This window comes from Ptychodera flava, chromosome 18 (genome assembly GCF_041260155.1).
Source record: "Ptychodera flava strain L36383 chromosome 18, AS_Pfla_20210202, whole genome shotgun sequence".
NCBI classification, from domain to species: Eukaryota; Metazoa; Hemichordata; class Enteropneusta; family Ptychoderidae; genus Ptychodera; species Ptychodera flava.
Genome location: NC_091945.1, coordinates 38397693 through 38418238, shown reverse-complemented (window position 1 = coordinate 38418238; position 20546 = coordinate 38397693). Strand labels below are relative to the sequence as shown.

At 36.7% G+C, this 20546-nt stretch overlaps 1 protein-coding gene across 2 annotated transcripts in view; it reads right to left on the bottom strand.

Annotated features, from left to right (window-relative positions):
* Nucleotides 1–3448: 3448 nt before the first annotated feature.
* LOC139117753 (bifunctional arginine demethylase and lysyl-hydroxylase JMJD6-like) overlaps nt 3449–20546 on the bottom strand; it is a 34084-nt gene continuing 16986 nt past the window's right edge. The window contains exons 3-4 of one of the 2 annotated variants that reach the window (XM_070681015.1): nt 17051–17183; nt 3449–7877 (exon numbers count right to left, since the gene is read on the bottom strand). In XM_070681015.1, coding sequence (XP_070537116.1) covers nt 7792–7877; nt 17051–17183 — 219 coding nt within the window. In that variant the 3' untranslated portion in view covers nt 3449–7791. Of the gene's footprint in view, nt 7878–9711; nt 10980–17050; nt 17184–20546 lie in introns of those variants that run through there. The other variant, XM_070681016.1, reaches the window with a different exon arrangement.

Sequence of the window (20546 nt, the reverse complement as noted above, 5' to 3'; positions counted from 1 at the left end):
CTACAATTGTTAATAATTCTCTACTGATCTTTCAAAATAAAAATAACTGTCGATTTTTCAGTGCAAAAATATAATTTTGGTTGTTTGATTCATAAAAACCTCTGAAAGAAATATTATAAGGTCACTAGCATGATCTTTACCATTTTGTCCTGTTATTCACGCTCACCAGGTTAGGTAGTCTAAAAGGAACATGTGCATCTTCTGGACAAAAGAGGGCGCTCTCCTATATAGAATGGTAGCGTACTACCTTAATCCAATATAGCCGAGGGAGCCTTTCCACCATGACTTTTCCTGGCCAGAGATTTTTTTAAGACATACCTGAACTGATTTATACAAACTTTACATAATCATATAAATGACTTAGCTAAGGCATACATATGTACAAATAATAACAGCAATGTCTATTGGTAATGAGACAATAGCACTATTGTTATAAATATGCAAATGAGCTGCAAATTATAGTGTGCTGCTTCATATTTATGCATACATGTCCAGTGTTGTCATTCAGACATTAATGAATCAGACCCATCAATAGTAGACTGCTTCTCATCAGATGCTTTAGTCACTGGCAAGAAACCATGACCGTGTAAATATTAATATGGTAAACATGTAGAAATTGTCATCAGAAACAAAACTCTTCAATAGCATTTACCCTTTGAGTGCTTTATTTTTTCCCACCAAAATTTCAGTGCAAAATACTACCTATTTTTATTAATTTTTCTGTAATTTTTCTGATATTTTTGGATCAAATGAACATAACATTTCATTGGCTAGAGTTTTTTATCAAAATTTTGGCAAAAATCTGACAAAAATTGACTTAGGTATATTTTATAAGGGTGACAAAAGTTGACTGGCGCTTAAAGGGTTAATCTTTACAGCCAGTTTTTTCTGAAAAAAGATTGTCAGGCTTGACCATGAGCATCTTTATCTTGCAACCTGATACACCCTAATCATATACAATGTTAAAGCCACAAGGCAGAACTTTTACTTTTTATCAAGACATAACTGAATTTATTTGAACCCTGACTCTGGATAATACAGTTGTGATCACTTTATTTGTAATCCAGCACATGGCTGACAGGCATGGTTTTTTTTTTTTCAATTTCCATTGCAATTTCTTTGAAACTTAAGTACACAAAGAGGAATATACCTGATGGAATTAAAGGGTGTAAATTGATGGGACTGAAAATTCAAAAGAAAAATAAGGAATTGTGTGATAACACAAATCTAGTTTGTACGTCCACAGAGCTAGGCTGCCTGCAGAACAAACCTGTCCTGAAGTCACTTATGCATTGCTGACGAAGACATCTTAGAACCCGTTATCTAGCTACCAATCTTTCTTGCACACGGCACTTGACCTCAGCCTTGTTTCAAGCTCCTGGTCCACAGTAAGTGAGGCTACCCACAATTCCCCTTGATTTGTGCACTCGGACATTATTTGCTAAAGGCTTCTTCAATTTTATCACTTTCTGAACAATTTGAAACTTAGAATTTAATTTAAGGATTATTCGTTAAAACTATGTTCCAAAATTATTGGTTATGCTTAAAATTCAAGAGTAAATTGAATAAAAAGTCGATGTATGAAGGTGCTAAAAATTGTACACTTGTCAAGGTAAAGTTATCAGCAACTGAGATGGTCTCATCATAGCACCTGTCAGTGATGCAAATTTCTTTTGTCATGAACATTAAAAAAATCAATACCCTTTCTTTTGCCAACACAGATGCAACTTATTCCCTTAGTTTCCTTGAAAATGTTGTGTATGGCTGTCAAAAATCTATGTCAACAAAATTACAAAATTGCTATCTCCTCCGCGGAAAAGGGGTTATTCTTTTCATTATTCACAATGAGAAATCAGAAAGTTATGATTATCAGAACTATGTTGCCAGAATTTTGAAATATGGACCGAGCTGTTCTGTGTACAGAAGAAATTTGCTTCAGTTCAGTGAGTGATCTCCTTGTGTACGGATCATGGAGAATTATGGGTAGCCTCACTTACTGTGTGGTCCAGGTTCATTCATTCTAGGTCATTCAGACTGTCTGCCATGCTATCCCTCCACCAACCCCATCTCCTCCTTGGCTCCCCTAGTCTGCTTCCCATTGTGGGCCGTCCATTACATGTACCCCCACTCAAGAAGGTGGTCTCCACTGGCCCGGTGGAACCACTTTCACTTTCGGCTTTCCAAAGGTCTGCAAACCCAAGTTTGCAACCCAAACTTTTGCCGCGGAAGCAGACTGACTTAGACCCCTCGCCCAATCTTTGAGTTGTTTTGTTTACTTAGTTGTGACATACCGGTAGTACTTTTGCCTAGTTTTAACTTTCTTAGTTTTTTGACATTGCGCTTATCTGTAGCTAGGTTATCACTGCTAGTTCATTCCTTTTGTATTACTGTTGCATATTAAAATTCTTTGAATGCCATATCCTGTGTAGCAGTGTGTACTTACAAACTAAAGTTCGCAAGGTGTACATTACATAGGTATAAACATACACAATAACAAGAGTACCATGTCAAGAAATACACAATGATATCATTAACACAAGGAATTAAATCCCGTGATCACTTGACTACATCATATAAAACCATTTTCAGTCCATAGGCCCATGCAGAGTAGAACTTTTATCAGTAGATTGAATCAATCAGTCAACATCCCTCGTCAACATCCCTCTTGACTACACTTAAGTATATCATGACATGTTGACTGATTGATTCACTGTACAGCAGTCCTCTTGATAGCAAGTAGCAGAATTCAGGTACTATTATTGGAAACATCACAGATTGAAATGAGTTATGAAGCATACTCATGCCCCAGGGTTCCTTGCAATTCACTGTGATTTGTTTTTGAAATGTGATCCAACAGTGATTGCCAGATGCAGGTGCTGCCAACTGGTAAATTTCATTAATTTCTCAAAATCATCACAAAACATGTTTTGAATACTGACATACCAATTTTACTTATTTTTGACCTTGACCTAAAATTTGGAAGGGAAAGTAGAGCTGTTCGTAACTGCCCTCCCACTGCAATATATAAAAAATATGCCCTCCACTGAATTTTGATCCCCACTGCCCTCCAGTATCTACGGTCTGACCGCTCCCCACTATCCACAGCAATACAAGGTCCCCAACTGCCCTCACCCCACTACTGAAATTCCCCATTGCCAAAGATGCCCACTAGGTAGCCCCTCCCCCCTCTAAAATAGGCGCTTAATCTCCCCACAAGTTCTATCAACTATGGCATTCCCCTCCCTCTACGTATTTTCCGGTATCCACTGTCAAAAATTTTCTCCCCACCAACTGAAAAAATGAAATTTCTTCCCCGCCCCGCCGGCTGATAAGTTTTCAAATTTGCCCGCCCGCAGAAAAATTGCACACGAACATCTTTTTGCATGAATAGCTTAGTTGGTGGCACCTGCAGATGACCATGAATAAAATAATTTCTTTTCAAACTAAGTAGAAAACAATAACACAAAGGCTTTATTGTATTTCTGATGTAAGTAACATAACATAATACTTGCCATTGAAAACCAAATGAGTCAATGTGTCAAGTTTGAGTATTAAATCTGATATCTGCCTGAAACTCATGTCATATATGCCAGTTGGATACCTTTTATATTTACTGTACTTCAGGTTTGGTTATTGTGAGGTTAATACACACCAGACATATATGATTTATATATGTTTTTCTCTTAACCATAATATGGAAGCTTAAATTCTGCTTTCTACAGTTCATTACAAATACTAGAATATTTCATATTTCAGCCCATCAGACAACAAGATCAGCTGGTGATATTTGTTACATTCTTCTGTCCATAAATTGGAACTTCCCTGCAACCAAGATTGTTACATTCCATAAACATAGGGCCAAAGTCCCTGAAGCTACTATAGACATGGATACAAAATTAAGTATTTCCTTACTGTATGAAATTATCTCACTAAGGTCATCCTACGGACAAGTAAACTAAATATTAAAGCGGTCTGCCCAGCGGTTTTGAAAGAACAAGCAACTCAACAGTTGACAGAGCTCTGTTGAGTTATGTAGAGAATAACCTTTTGTGACACATGTATTGATGAAGAAGGTGGATATCTTTGATTAACATTGTGAGTTCTGTTTAATAAGTTGAGACTGTACATACTCAGAGAAAGCACACTGAAGAGACAAAGGTTTGAAACTTAAGAAGTTCAAGGTCATCAAAAGCATTATAAGGAATCATGTTACACTTTCATTGCACTGTTTACACAGATTGCATAATTGCTATAAATAGCACATGAGGAATCTTTATACAGCCCAGCTTTACCATAAAAACCCTATCACTTTGACCACTCTTTTAATTGACCACTCTATTTTTTTCCTCAAAAAGTAATTTTATTTTATCCTTACCAAGTCAACCATAAATGGAAATTAGAACTTTCTCTATCTCTATCTCTATCTCTATTGACTATTTTGAGCAATTTCTTTTAGATAACATACAGGGCACAATAAATGACGGTTCAGAATATGTCAAAGTTGGGATTCAGGAAAGTTGCCTTTACATGTTTTAATCCTCCAAGATGGTAAGCATTTCACTATGAACTGTCAAAAAAAGTTCAACTTTCTGATAATTCTACACTAAAATTATTTGGCTTTGATGATTTCCTAATTAATTCAATTATTTAAAATCATATTAATTATTTTTCTGGGTGAATTGATAGGGTTTATACAGTACAAGAATTACATACAATGTAAGTCAAATTTTGACCAAAAATGACAAAAAAATTCCTTAAAAATACACATTTGCATATTTCATCACAATTTGAACAAGTCTAAGTTGGGTTACCCCTAGGGACCTGTATACCAAATAACAAAGCTGTCTGACCAGCGGTTATGAAGAAGAAGATTTTTTACAAAAACACCTTTTTTGGCATTAATTTGCCTATTTTCAACAATATCAAAAAATTAAAAAAAATAGTTTCTCAAAATCATATTTTTCATCTACACAACAAATATCAAATCAGTAAGTACTGCGGTTCTCAAGATATTTGAGTGGACGGACGCCTCACAAACGGACATACATACATACATACATACATACATACATACATACATACATACATACATACATACATACATACAGACTGACGACGGACGCCGGACGGATACCCATCCCAATAGCTTCTATAGACTATAGTCTATAGTAGCTAATAAAATAATGTACTTTGTCAGTGTTCTACAAATCCTTGTCTTCACTAGCCAGTCAACATGGGCTTAAAAAGGACAAATATACAATCTAAATCAAAAAGATATACATTATTTAGATTGTATTGCTAAGGTTGAGGAACATTGGTTAATGATTTTGTATCTCCGATGAACTTTCTGATGTGCCCTGATCTGATAGTATTGACGTACTAAGGAGAACCTAAGTAACATTTACCTGCCTACCGCCCTTAAACAAAAACACTACTTTGGAATGAAAAATTAATGTAATACACATGATCAGACATTTTGATTCCAGTTTCACTTCTCATTCTGCATTTGATGATTCTGAAATGCAAATGGAAGTATTTACTAACAGTAATTTGTGTATCACAATGTATTTCAACTGACACATATAAAAAAATAAATGTCTAAGCTTTCCTATTTAATATTATACATTTTATACATTTTGCAAATATGGCTACAAGAGAGACTGGCTCTGAATTTCTCATGCAACAAGGTCAAAGGTAAAGCAGGTATTTTAAACATAGGGCCAAAGTCCCTGAAGCTACTATAGACATGGATACAAAATTAAGTATTTCCTTACTGTATGAAATTATCTCACTAAGGTCATCCTACGGACAAGTAAACTAAATATTAAAGCTGTCTGACCAGCAGTTTTGAAAGAACAAGCAACTCAACAGTTGACAGAGCTCTGTTGAGTTATGTAGAGAATAACCTTTTGTGACACATGTATTGATGAAGAAGGTGGATATCTTTGATTAACATTGTGAGTTCTGTTTAATAAGTTGAGACTGTACATACTCAGAGAAAGCACACTGAAGAGACAAAGGTTTGAAACTTAAGAAGTTCAAGGTCATCAAAGCATTATAAGGAATCATGTTACACTTTCATTGCACTGTTTACACAGATTGCATAATTGCTATAAATAGCACATGAGGAATCTTTATACAGCCCAGCTTTACCATAAAAACCCTATCACTTTGACTTAATTGACCACTCTATTTTTTTCCTCAAAAAGTAATTTTATTTTATCCTTACCAAGTCAACCATAAATGGAAATTAGAACTTTCTCTATCTCTATCTCTATCTCTATCTCTATTGACTATTTTGAGCAATTTCTTTTAGATAACATACAGGGCACAATAAATGACGGTTCAGAATATGTCAAAGTTGGGATTCAGGAAAGTTGCCTTTACATGTTTTAATCCTCCAAGATGGTAAGCATTCACTATGAACTGTCAAAAAAAGTTCAACTTTCTGATAATTCTACACTAAAATTATTTTGGCTTTGATGATTTCCTAATTAATTCAATTATTTAAAATCATATTAATTATTTTTTTTGGGTGAATTGATAGGGTTTATACAGTACAAGAATTACATACAATGTAAGTCAAATTTTGACCAAAAATGACAAAAAAATTCCTTAAAAATACACATTTGCATATTTCATCACAATTTGAACAAGTCTAAGTTGGGTTACCCCTAGGGACCTGTATACCAAATAACAAAGCTGTCTGACCAGCGGTTATGAAGAAGAAGATTTTTTACCAAAAACACCTTTTTTGGCATTAATTTGCCTATTTTCAACAATATCAAAAAATTAAAAAAAATAGTTTCTCAAAATCGTATTTTTCATCTACACAACAAATATCAAATCAGTAAGTACTGCGGTTCTCAAGATATTTGAGTGGACGGACGCCTCACAAACGGACATACATACATACATACATACATACATACATACATACATACATACATACATACATACATACATACATACATACAGACTGACGACGGACGCCGGACGGATACCCATCCCAATAGCTTCTATAGACTATAGTCTATAGTAGCTAAAAATATATTTCAGGTACAAAATGGAGTTATGCTAATTTTATGACAATTTCTCATGCTGTGAATTTTTCACATGATAGAGTCAAAGGTAAAACAGATATTTACAAACTAGAAGAATACCACTCTCATCAGAATTTGAACAAATCAGACAGTCATACTGAGGAATCAAAAACTAAATATCAAAACAACCAGATGAAAAGTGACCTTTTCTTCATGATAATTTTTACATTACAAGAAAAAAATCTCTAGGAGAGGAAGTTTGTTGCAGAACATAAATATCTGTTGGTAAAAGGAAGTTTCTGATTAAATTTATGCCATAGCATTAGACATTCTATGATAATATTTGACAAAATTGCATGGAATATAGAAACAAAATTGGTTGAATACATCAAACAAACACAGAAATGATGGTCCATATCTAGCTTTAATCAATGCAAAATTAGTAAATATTAGCTTAGATATACTTAAACCACTACATACTATGGATTTAATTCTACTTATATGCAGCTCAATGTTAGGGCTATACATTTCTGTTCCTTGAATACCTATCAGTTAATTTCAAATGTAGAACAAGAACTCTGGGTAACATAGACATATGAAAGTTGGTCATTTATGAGTTGCATACATTTATTTATTTATTTATTTATTTATTTTCCATATTGTATTTTATCTTCCAGGAAATGTCTAGTTGTCACATCTTGGATTTCCGTAGCCTATGGCAGAACATGATACATCCATCATATGTGTATCAATCATATTCAGAACCAATGGCAATGCTGAGATCATCTCCAACAATCAGTGTTGAATGGTACCATCTGTCAGTATCAACCACAACTGGAAGTAATGAAATAAATTGCAGAAAACATTTATGAATTCATCAAGCAATTCATTATTAAATGTAGCTGCAAAGCAGCAATGACCGGGTTTTCGAGACATTTCACTGCACAGGGGCAATAAGAGAAATAGATATGAAAAAAGATGAAAGGCTATGGGTAAATTAGTGAAATTGAGGTCAAAGGTCATGAAGTCACGTGACATTTTATCAAAAATAAATGTATCCTACAGTTATCCCTATATACCAAATATCAGACCTCTGGTTCTATTGGCTTGCTCAGAATTTGATATGTGCATAATTAATGAAGTAAGGAAGTGGTTGGTCATGTGACATTTTGTCAAAAAACTTTGCTCCTAGGCTATAGTTATCCCTATATACCAAAAATCAGACCTAAGCTATATTATTAAGCCCAGAGTTAGGTATGTGCATAATGAATGAGGTATAGGAAGTGGCTGGTCATGTGACATTTTGTCAAAAAACTTGAGTACTACAGATTTCCTATAATACATCATGATTTGTACCAACATAGATTCCCCTGTGAAGTCTACAATGTCTCCCATGTGTAGGCAAATTCCTGGACTAGTTGTAAAAATTCTGAAAACGTACTTTAAAGGACACCTTTCTTCTCAATTCCCATTTTAAAGGATTAAGAAAATTGTGCTTGATTGAGAGAGATAGCATTTTTGTAAATTTTTCCACTGATTGTGTCCTCAGCCATACAGAATAAAGTGATGGAAAGTAGGGAGACCAGATGCACCTGTTTTATGAAACAAAAGCATATTGTTTTTTTTTCCAAATAGAAAAGACAAAAGAAATTTACATGCTAACTTTTTTCAGAGAATGACCCCTTCAGTTGGTCATAACTTGCTTCCCAAAACTGTGACATTTATAGTACCTGCAGAATATGAATTTTATGATTATGTAATAATTTCTTTGCAATTCATACTACAATATTTCAACATACTTTTAATAAATATAATTAATGAATATTCTTCAGACTTCACATGATTGCTTTTATGCAGAACTGAAAAAGTTAAAAGGAAAGTAATGTCATTGGTACAAATCAAACAGGATTGTGGGCAATTTTTACTGTGCCATAGTTATCCCTATGTACCAAAAATCAGACCCCGAGAGCTCTTTTGGCAAGTCCAGAATAGCGCTGATCGCAAATGACGTCACTGTTCTCTCTCATTAATATGCATAAATAAACATTTGTCCGCATTTTCCGCATAAACGACGAAAATAAAACCTGCGAGTGTTAGAAAGGCTATTTAGCGTTACACTTATTCGTATGAATTGATGGCTGAGACTACAAGCTGCAACAACAGCCGCGCATACAACGACAAAATTTGTCCGAATTTCAGCATATTTGTCCGAAAGTCGCGCGCGTGCAGCTATATTTAGTAACAAACCCGGTATCGCGATCAACGCTATTAGATATGAGCATAAAATTCCCAGTTAAACGAGACTTACCTGGAAGTTGAAGTTTGACTGGAATTCTGCCGAGCTGCTGTCGCAGCAAAGGTGTCACTCGAGATTGCGCAATACTACCCAGCATTCAGTCTTTAGCAGCGAATGGATACAATCATAAAATAGATGTGTATCTAGGGTGGGCTGAATAAACCCAATAACTGACATCTAGTCTTTCCCTGCATAACATACAGGGTGGGCGAGTGACACCTTTGCTGCGACAGCAGCTCGGCAGAATTCCAGTCAAACTTCAACTTCCAGGTAAGTCTCGTTTAACTGGGGAATTCTGCCTCACTACTGTCTTGCCGGTGTCACTCGAGATGTTTAGAGCTGTATCCGTGAGCATAACAACAGACAGCTTATAAGTTCAACATATTTTATTTCAAACACCTTTCAGGTGAACACAGTAAACACTTTATGGCATAAAAGAACACAACACAATATCTATGCCTTTGCTTTTTCCAACACTTTTCTTCCAAATTCACCAACTTCAACTATGGGTTTATTGTAAAACTTTGCAAATGTTTTTCATTTGCCCAACCAACAGATGAGAGGATTGTTTCAACTGGTAACATATCTTTCAATGCACTTGAACTGGCGGCACGAACACTATGTGCCTTGAAATGCTTAAATCTAAACCAGCAATACATAAAGTGGTCTTTATCCACCTAGCAACAGTAGACTTGCAGACAGGCAAGTGTCTGCCCACGTAACTAAGAAATAATGCCGTTTCCTTGTTCCGTACAGAAGAAGTACGAGCAATGTATTCTCTGAGAACTGTAAGTACACAAAGTCTCCTGTCAGGAGGGTAAGCTGGCAATTCTAATGGTTTGACGTGTCTTTTAGGATTAGACTGCTTTATCAAGTCCCCTATCTTGATGATCACTCCCTGTTTTGTCTGAACAATGTTTCTTATATCAATTAAATGTAGAGTCTGCACTCTCTGAGCTGACAACAGGGCAATGAGAGTCACAAGTTTCAGAGTCAAGTATTTGAGAGAAATTTTCTTAACAGGTGACCAACTACGAAGAAGTTTAAATACAATGCTAATGTTCCAAGTAATTGTATATCTTGGTAAAGAAGGTCGCTCCTGAAAAACTCCCCTCATAAACTGGATAACTAGAGGATGACTTCCAAAGTTACTTTGGCAGTTTGGTATCGCAATAAATGAAGACAAAGCTGATCGTGCAGTGTTAATGGCACTGTACCCTAGTCCCATGTTATACAACACAGCCAGGAAGTCCAATGCATCAGCTATAGACGGTGTAAAGGTATTGACATCCCTTTCACAGCAAATTGTCGCCATCGTTCCAGATAGGTACTATATTGTCCTTTGGTCCCTGATCGCCATGACTTGAGGATGACCTCTGTAACTTGTTCTGATAATCCCTTATGTCTGAAAGATTGCCTGACAATTGACATGCCATCAGTCTTAGTTTTCTTGCCAGTGGATGTACCACTGAACTGTCTTGTGGTAGTGACAGTACAAATTTCCTCTTGGTAACAGTAGTGGATCTGCTATCAGGCACTTTAGCAGTGAGGCAAACCAAGGTTGGGTGGTCCAAACTGGTACAATAAGAATTCCCTTTGCTTTGTCTAGGTAAATCTTCTGTATTACCCTTGACAGCAGACTAAAAGGAGGAAAAGCATAAAAGTACCAATTAGACCAGTCCATGCTGAAAGCATCGACTGCAAATGCCTTAGGATCAGGATTCCAAGAAACATATTTTATACATTGATGGTTAAGTCGTGATGCAAATAAGTCAATATCTGGATTGCCAAAATTTTGCATGATATCCTTAAAAATTCTGATATTTAACATCCATTCTGTATCTCTGTTGTGATGTCTTGATTGCCAATCAGCATCTGTATTTTTGACACCTGGGATGTGGGCTGCACTTAGCCAAATGTTTTGTTTTATAGCCCACTCCCAAATATCCCGTGCAATAGAATTACAACATCTCTTCCTGCCTCCCATGTTATTAATATAGCAGACTGCTGTGGTGTTGTCAATAAGCAGCAAAATATGTAAATTTTTCTTATCCTGACAAAAAGCTTGCACAGTAAAGAAGGCTGCTTTTAGTTCCAAGTGATTAATATGTTCATTGCTTTCAAGTTCTGTCCATTCACCACTAGTTGCCTGGTTTCCCATTACTCCGCCCCACCCCTTTTTTGAAGCATCTGATTTTAGAGTGAGGTCAGGATTTCCGTGTGAGACAACATTTTGGGTGAACTCAATATTCATTATCCACCATTTGATATCAGTCTGAGCTTGTTGTGAAATTCTCATGCTCTTATCATAATTACCCTTTTCAATTTTTAGGGCATCTGCTCTATCTATGTCTAGTGCCCTGTAATATAAGGGTCCATACATGACACCCGGGAAGGCAGCTACCATAGAGCCAATCAGTTCTGCAACGGCCCTGATTGCTACATACCCATTTTTTGCATATTCAGCTAGTACACTTTCTGCTAGTTCCTTGATTCTTAGAGCTTTTTCTGGTGTTATCGAAATTGTCATTAGTATAGAGTTTAAGACAAAACCCAAAAATGTGATAACTTGGGTAGGGATAAACACAGATTTTCTTTGGTGTGGCACAAAACCAAGATCATCCAAGAGAGATACAGTGTCTGAGATGTTCTCAGTGCATTCCCTGAAAGAGTCACTACACAGTAGTGAGTCGTCAATATATGGTGAATTAGCATGTCCCATCTTTCTCAGTGTGGCGAAAACTGGTTTCATTATTTTTGTAAATATGAGAGGAGCACATGAGAGACCATTAGGCAGACAGGTAAACTGAAACAAGTTCCCCTTCCAGAAGAATTTCAAGTATTTGCGATCTTCATATGCAACAGGTACAGAGTAGTATGCATCCTTGAGATCGATGCTTGCCATGTAACAATTTGGTGTCATTAAGGCAATGGCAGATTTTATCGTTTCCATTTTGAAATGGTGATATTCTACATTTTCATTAAACTGTTTCAAATTGAGTATCAGTCTGAATGAACCATCTTTCTTTTTCCTGGTGAATATTGGTGAGATAAATTCTCCTGTTATATGACCTGTATGTTCAATAACTTTCTTTCCAAGGAGTTTATCAATCTCCTGATCAATGATCACAGTCTCTTGTTCATTAAAATGATGCACCTTAATTGGTCCCATTTGTATGGGTGTCTGAGTCAGGTTTATCTTATAGCCCGTAACTGCTTTTAGTATAGAATTATCTCTAGTAATATTCTTCCATGCTTGGAGAAAGTGTTTCAGTTGACCTGCCTGGAAAGTCTCCTCTGTATTTTTACAAGGATATAAGGCAATTTGATAGCTTACCTCCTTACTGAGAGTAGGGTTGGCATTTAATGGCGTTTCTCGCCCTGTCCCTTCTTTGTGTACTTTCTCTTTGATAAAAAATTACTCCTGTCATTTGTCTTAGAGTAGTAATCCTTTCTGTAGCTATTATTATAGTTCTGGCTTGATTTGGACCAGCTTCTACTGTCTTGTCTTTGGTTGGTATTTGCACCATGAACTTTGTTTCCAATGCGATTAGTTTCAACTAGGTCTTTGACCTGTTTTGGAAGGTCATCTCCAAACAAATAGTCTGTTACTGGTGTAGATGTACTGCAAAGTTGTTTAAACATTGGACCAAGCGCAGGCCTGATCAGCTCCCTTCGTCGCAAGTTCATCATGTGATTTGCTTGGGTGACAAAGGATAAGGCGTCAATCAAAAACTTTCGCATTTCATCTGTTGTGATGTCAGATTTATCAGCTGTGGCAGCTTTATTGCTTGCCCCTGCTTGCATTACTTATCGAGTAGATTATATAAAGGGACTAAGCCCTTCATTAGAAACTTCTGAACGTTTTGCATGCTGATGTCTCGAAGTCTAGCTTGTCTATTTAATTTGCCCAAATTGGTTCGTTCACACGTACTAGTTGCAAGTTCTCCACATTCTGTGGTTGCAAGTAAGAGTCCATCAGCTTCTTTGCCTTGTCATCATTTAGTTTCTTCCGAAGCATTTTGTTTGCAACGGTGGCTAAATGTTCACTCAGCGGGGGGCCGCAGTCGCCTTCCATGTCATAAAGTTCGCTGAGTTCTTTCAAGCAATCATTATCAGCATCGTTTGCATCACGTGCGCCGTCATTCGCGCCTTTCGGCGAAGCGCCGAGTAACTCGTCATAGTCAATGTCTTCTGACTCATGATCACTGTTCGTCTCTGCTTGAGTTTTACTCGTTTTTGCAGGTATCTGATCATTTGGACTTTCAGATCTACGTTTTTGGGCAGTTTCTTGTGTGGCTCTCGTCCGTGCGATCCACGTTTGAACTTGCCGCCATATTGGATGTCAGCGTCTGCAGCGCACCCGCAAACTGAGCCATAGATTCTTGTTGCATTTGCATCATTTTTTGCATGAAGTCCATATTAGAATTACCAAAGTTAGTTACATGTACCTGTTCAGGTCTATGGAATCCAATGCCAGTACTTGTAGAGGGTGTTGGTTCTCGTAGAGCTATGTTGTGAGCTCCGGCGCCAATGGCTGCGCCTGAGGCTGATGCAAGGGCTTCTTCAAAGCTCCTCGGCGCTTGTGGCGTCGCCTTCTTCATCGGCTTTGTTTTTGACGATTTCTGTGTGAAATCCTTCTGTGATGTATCTAAATTGCCCATAGGCAGCCCTTTCTCCGAAATCGGAGTGCGAATAGCGGAGGATGTTCCTCCTGCGGGCTTGACGGTATCATGTTTCGGCTTCTCCATTACGAAGTCCGAAAAACAACTCGACTGTCCCAAACTTCCACAATTCTGTGCTAGTCAGCAGTGAAAAGGTATGAGTATACAGTAGACAGTCACTTTCTGTGAGGTTTCACTCACAAAACAATAATTTTTCCGCAAAATTTGCGGAGCGATTTTGGTACGGTCCGACCGTGGCCGGGGTAGAATGCGCACTGAATGCTGGGTAGTATTGCGCAATCTCGAGTGACACCGGCAAGACAGTAGTGAGGCAAAACATGAGTTAAAAGGAAGATACTAAGGCAAAAGGTGAAGTTGCATCTCCAAAATTGTGTTGTGAAATTTGGTCCCCTCCTGGTCATTGTCAAATAACAACTAGCATTCTCGGACTCTTACAGAGGCCAGAATAAGCTATTGCCATAGCTTAGCTGCAGAGGTATTGGGGAGATGAAAGGTCACTGAAAATGCGAAAAATAATACTTTAAAAATCTTATTCTAATAATAAGCAGGGCCAATGACCTTGAAATTTGGCATGAAGGAGCCTAGCCCTATGGTCTACCGAAACTTAGAACAGAATTTTGATTGATTAATTTCTATGCAAATGAGGTCAATTTAAAGTTTAAATTCAAAATGGCCACCGGGTCATGTGGCCCATTGTTATGGTCATGTGATCAAAAAATTATTTGCGAGGAGTTTTAACTATGTGCCACATTTGAAGTCTCTAGGTGCAACGGTGTTCACGTGGCAGTTGCATTTAGGAGGCAGAAGGAGAAGGAAGAAGAAGGTAATAAAAAACAGAACAATTTATACAGGAGGTTTCGGACACATGGTCTCAAAATCCTAAATTTCTAATGGATACTTTATCATTGTCCATTATGTATGAGATTGTCCATCATGTATGAGATGGCTGTAATATTTGCTGAAATTGTATAATAATAATACACAACAAGAAATGCGTAAGTGCTGAGGTCTATAAGAAATTCAGTCAGTATTTCAGATTAATCATAGAAAGTCAGAACACTGTCCAATGATGATCGCTTTTGAAAAATTTTTCTGTGCTGCCATTTGTCACCAGATATATCATATATGCCTTGTTTACTTATACTGGTATTCCTACAGAGGTTAGTTTCAACAGCAACGAACAAGCATCTCTCTGACCAAACAAGCGACCTAGCGGCCGATATAGCTCCGCTGTGTTTATGTAGAGAATAACTATTTTTGACACATGTTGATGAAGAAGGTGGAAATCTTTGATAGCTCAATGCAATGGCCAGAAAAAAGAGGCTAAAATAAGCTGCAAAAATACAAAATTGAAGATTTCATCATACTTTGAATATATCACATCCAATCATCCCTAAGAACATGTCAACCAACAAAGCTATCTGATGAGTAGTTTTTTGAGAATGAAATTTTCTGACCAAAAATGGCAACAATTGCCCCCAAAATAAAAATTGCAGATTTCATCATCATTTCAAAAGATCAAATTTAGTTCATCTATAGAAACCTGTATACCAAATTTCAAAGCTGTTAGACCAGTACTTTTTGAGAAACACATTTTGACCAAAAATGGGAAAAATTGGCCCAAAATTTATAATTGCAGATTTCATCATTATTTCAATAAATATCATTTAGTTCATCTATAGAAACCTGTATACCAAATTTCAAAGCTATCAAATGAGTAGTTTTGGAAATACACATTTTTCGACCAAAAATGGCAAAAATTGCCCTAAAAATACAAAATTAAAGATTTCATCAGAAATTCAAAGCTATCAGACCAGTACTTTTTGGGAAACACTTTTTTTACCAAAATGGCAAAAATTGACCCACAATTACAAAATTGCAGATTTCATCATAATTTCAATTAATATCATTAAGGTGATCTGTAGGAACCTGTATACCAGATTGCAAAGCTATCAGATGAGTAGTTTTGAAAATACACATTTTTGACCAAAAATGGGAAAATTGCCCCAAAATTACAAAATTGCAGATTTCATCATAATTTCAATAAATATCTTTTAGTTCATCTATAGAAACCTGTATACCAAATTTCAAAGCTATCAGATGAGTAGTTTGGAAATACACATTTTTTGACCAAAAATGGCAAAAATTGCCCCAAAAATACAAAATTACAGATTTCATCAGAAATTCAATATATATTACTTAGTTCATCTATAGAAACTTGTTTACCACATTTCAAAACTATCAGACCAGTGCTTTTTGAGAAATACATTTTTTGACCAAAAATGGCAAAAATTGCCTTAAAAATACAAATATGCAAATTTCACCACAATTTGAACAAATCTGAAATAGATCATCCCTAGGGACATATGTACCAAATATCAAAGCTACTGACTGCTAGTTTGAAGAAGAAGATTTTTAAAGATTTTTTTCCAAAAATGACAAAAATTGCCTTAAAAATACAAATATGCAAATTTCACCACGATTTGAACAAATCTGACTGAAATCACCCTAAGTAAACTGTATATCAAATTTCAAAGCAATCAGACAAGCGGTTTCAGAGAAGAAGATTTTTTACCAAAAACAGCAAAAAATACCCCAAAAATACAAATATGCAAATTTCACCATGATTTGAACAAACTGAAGTGAGGTCACCCCAAGTGAACTGCATATAAAATTTCAAAGCCATTCGACTTGCAGTTTCAGAGGAAAAGGCAATTGTTGACGGACGACGACGACGGACGACGACGACGGACGACGACGGACGACGACAGACGACGACGGAAAATCAACCTATTTGATAAGCTCCGCGTCGCTGACAGCGGAGCAAAAAAAGCAAATATAAAACAAGTAATTTCTGTGAACTTTTCAACCAAGTCTACTTTTCACCCTGCAAGCAGTGCAACAGTGGATATGTAGCTTCACTTACAATGTTTGAAACAAGAGAGCGTGAAAATTGTCTATCTGGTATTCAGTGATTCAAAAAACATATAACATTGATCCTTTGAATTGGTATTTTGAATACCTACTTATTTCTCCAGGCTCAACAATAATTTCTAACTTTCCATGGCATTCATGGTAACATTCAGGTGGGGGAACTAGTGTCCATTTCTTTCTTCCTCTAACCTGTGCTTGCCATGATGATCTTCCAACTGCATCAATCTGAGTTGAAAAAAATACGGCAATTATACGGTGTCGCTCAAATTTGATCAGAATTGATACATATCAGTATGGGTACCAAAGATCAACAATAAATGTTGTTTCTATCTGTTCAGTGCAGGAAAATTCTACGTTGATGTTATGACAATGATTTCTGCACAGTACAACCAGAAAAACAACAAGAAATATTTAAACCAGAAAAACAAGAATGACAAAAGTAATTAAGGTCTGAAACTTTAGGTACTGGAGGTCAACTTTAGCAACATGCATAGCAGAAAGGCAGCTAGCCCCTCTTAGTTTGACCATAGACGGTCTTCCTCCCCTCTACTGACGGTCTTCCTCCCCTCTACTGTCTATGGTTTGAGCAGGTCTGTTAATATGTAACAGTTCATAAACAATGACAGAAATGACTCAAGTCAGTGGAGTAAGCCTGTTTCAAGCCTGTTTCAGGATTTCGCTTTTTCTTACCTCATTTGCACATTTTTGACACTGATGTGTTCATTTGAACAAATTCACATCTCCAACCCCTACATCTACCTGTACACCAAATACTGAGACGGTAGCTTTGGCGGTATGGGAGCCTTTGTGTGTGACGGACATACATCCGCACATACCCACAAATATACAGACATACAGACGCCACTCAGACTCATCATATAAGCTCTTTTTGGTATTTATATATAAAACCAAATATGAGCTAATAAAAATGTTCACAATTTCATTGTGACCACCCCCTCCCAAGATCTAATGGTCCATCCCTTAGTTTGAGCAGGTCTGTTAATATGTAACAGTTCATAAACAATGACAGGAAATGACTCAGGCTCAGTGGAGTAGCATGCTGGCATGCCACCACTCCTAAACATTTGCAGAATTTCCCTTTTCTTATCTCATTCGCACATTTTTGACACTGATGTGTTCATTTGAACAAATTCACATCTCAACCCCTACATCTACCTGTACACCAAATACTGAGACGGTAGCTTTGGCGGTATGGGAGCCTTTGTGTGTGACGGACATACATCCGCACATACATACCCACAAATATACAGACATACAGACACCACTCAGACTCATCATATAAGCTCTTTTTGGTATTTATATATAAAACCAAATATGAGCTAAAAATGATATTGGCATTCACTATAAATACTAAGGCTAATTGGCATCTACAATATGATGATAAAACTTAGGACTGCTCAGCAACAATTGTCACATTTTGTCATTGCTCATAAAATTATTGTATCATTATCAACACTTTCTGTGATTTTATTGGAAAAAAGGATAACAAATTGTGACAAGATCATAAAACAACAAGTGTGTATGGAAAAGAAAGACATATTGTGCGATATGGATGACAACACCATGATACGCAATTGCACATAAGAACAGCTGGTTTCTAGAGTGGCCCACAAGTCGCTTGACTTTTCTTAGCCTTACACAGTTATTGGCTGGGTTTCACATTCACCCTATCATCTAATATGTGACAGTCTGCTGGACAGATTTGCTTCCATTTTGAGATGCACAACAGTCGGCTGAAGTTTATTCCTTCAAATTACTCTGTTTTGATAGTTATATGGCCACAGAGTTGACACATACTGGTCTGGTCACCTGAAACACTTCACTGTTATATTTGTCTTTGGAAATATCAAAGATGCACACTTTAACTTAGATTTGATTTGTTTTGTTAAACTGGAAGCCAACATCATATATATGGCAAAAAAGCTAGCTTCTTTTTTGTTGTTGATAACTCAGTCCCAACCCATTAGAAGGTAAAACTCTGCATATGCATTGACACAGAATACTGGAAATATGGAAACACTACATGCACACACTTAAATTAGATTAAAATTATGAGACAAAGTCATTTAAGCAATACTGCTTGGAGGTCTTACTTTAATATATGAAATGCTTTGACTGGAATGAGTGCAATATATATGATCACACAGTCTTCACTGAGTTATACAAAGCACACAGCATGAATAGGATGAATGTAGTAGTTAAGTTTCAGGAGGAATCATTGACTTTGTAATATCACATGTACAACCATGCATCACTTGCGGCCATACTCAGCGATGTGAAAACACACGCAGAATGAATGACAGGCCGCGATCTCATTACGGTAGAATGCGCCTTGGGGACAGACAGTTGAACTCTCTCACATTTCCAAATCTTCTCTGACCTACATGTACATGTACCACTTGTGGGAGTTCATTTTGAAGACTTTGGAGTAAGAAAAACTTTCAGTTTTAGTTTTTGGAAAAGCAAAAATTTTATTTTTGTCCGGGGATGGCAGCCAATTTGAATTTCAGATATCGGTATCATGGGTAATTTGTTTCTCTCGTACAAAAATTTTGCGGAGTGACCCCAGATTTTTATTCTTGATTATGAAAGAGAATGGTTGAAAGAGTCCTTGAGGAAAGTTTGAGCAAAAGTTTAAGTCTTTCACTTACAAGTTGCATACTACCCTTAATAAAAGCCAATGAACATGATCATTGACAGGCCTTTCATTACTCAACCAATGAGTATGGTCATTGACAGACCTGATTACTTAGCCAATGAGCATGGTCATTGACATATCTCTCATTATTCGAGCAAATGAGCAGACTGCACTGTATTTATGATGGTTCACACACCTACTGATTGTCTTTACGTGGTTGAGTTCATCAACTTCGCCACCACTTTGCATAATTGAAATGGGAAATTTGTAAATTGGCAAATTTTCTCATGCATGGAAATTAAAATGTTGTATTTTATTTTCTTTTTATTTATTGCATAAATTAAAGTTACTTGTAGTTTCTTATAGAAACATAAAATGTCGATTGCTTGTAAAATATGAACTGGCTAATATCTTGCTGCTTCTTTCATCATAAACGATGATTTTCAAGTTACTCATTTTCCCATCCCCTAAAAACATGCAAGAATTCAGGATTGGCATCTGCCAGAACACCATCATTGAAATTTGAGTGCGAGAACTGGCATGTGCACTAATGCGAAGAAATTCGATAATGCTAAGAGGGGTCAAAGGCAAAGTAACAGCAGCTTCATTGAACTCCTTTCATATCAAAAATAGCAACAAGTCAGAATATAAATTGTGATAAATTGATCTCTCAATTGCTGCATGATCAGCAACTCAGATGAATGTGAAGGAATGGATCATCTAAGAGACTTCTGCTGTCAACAAATTCACTTCGTTGCAGGGATATGTCTCTTTCACAATCTTAACCCTTTTCCTGCCAAGTCGGTGAAAATCCGCTTGAAATTCGGTGTAGCCAGAATCTAAGCACTGGTGACCGTTATTCTCCCAACCCGGTGGAAATCGGGCCCTTTTTGGGTACCCCCTTTCCTGCCAAGTCGACGGCACTACGT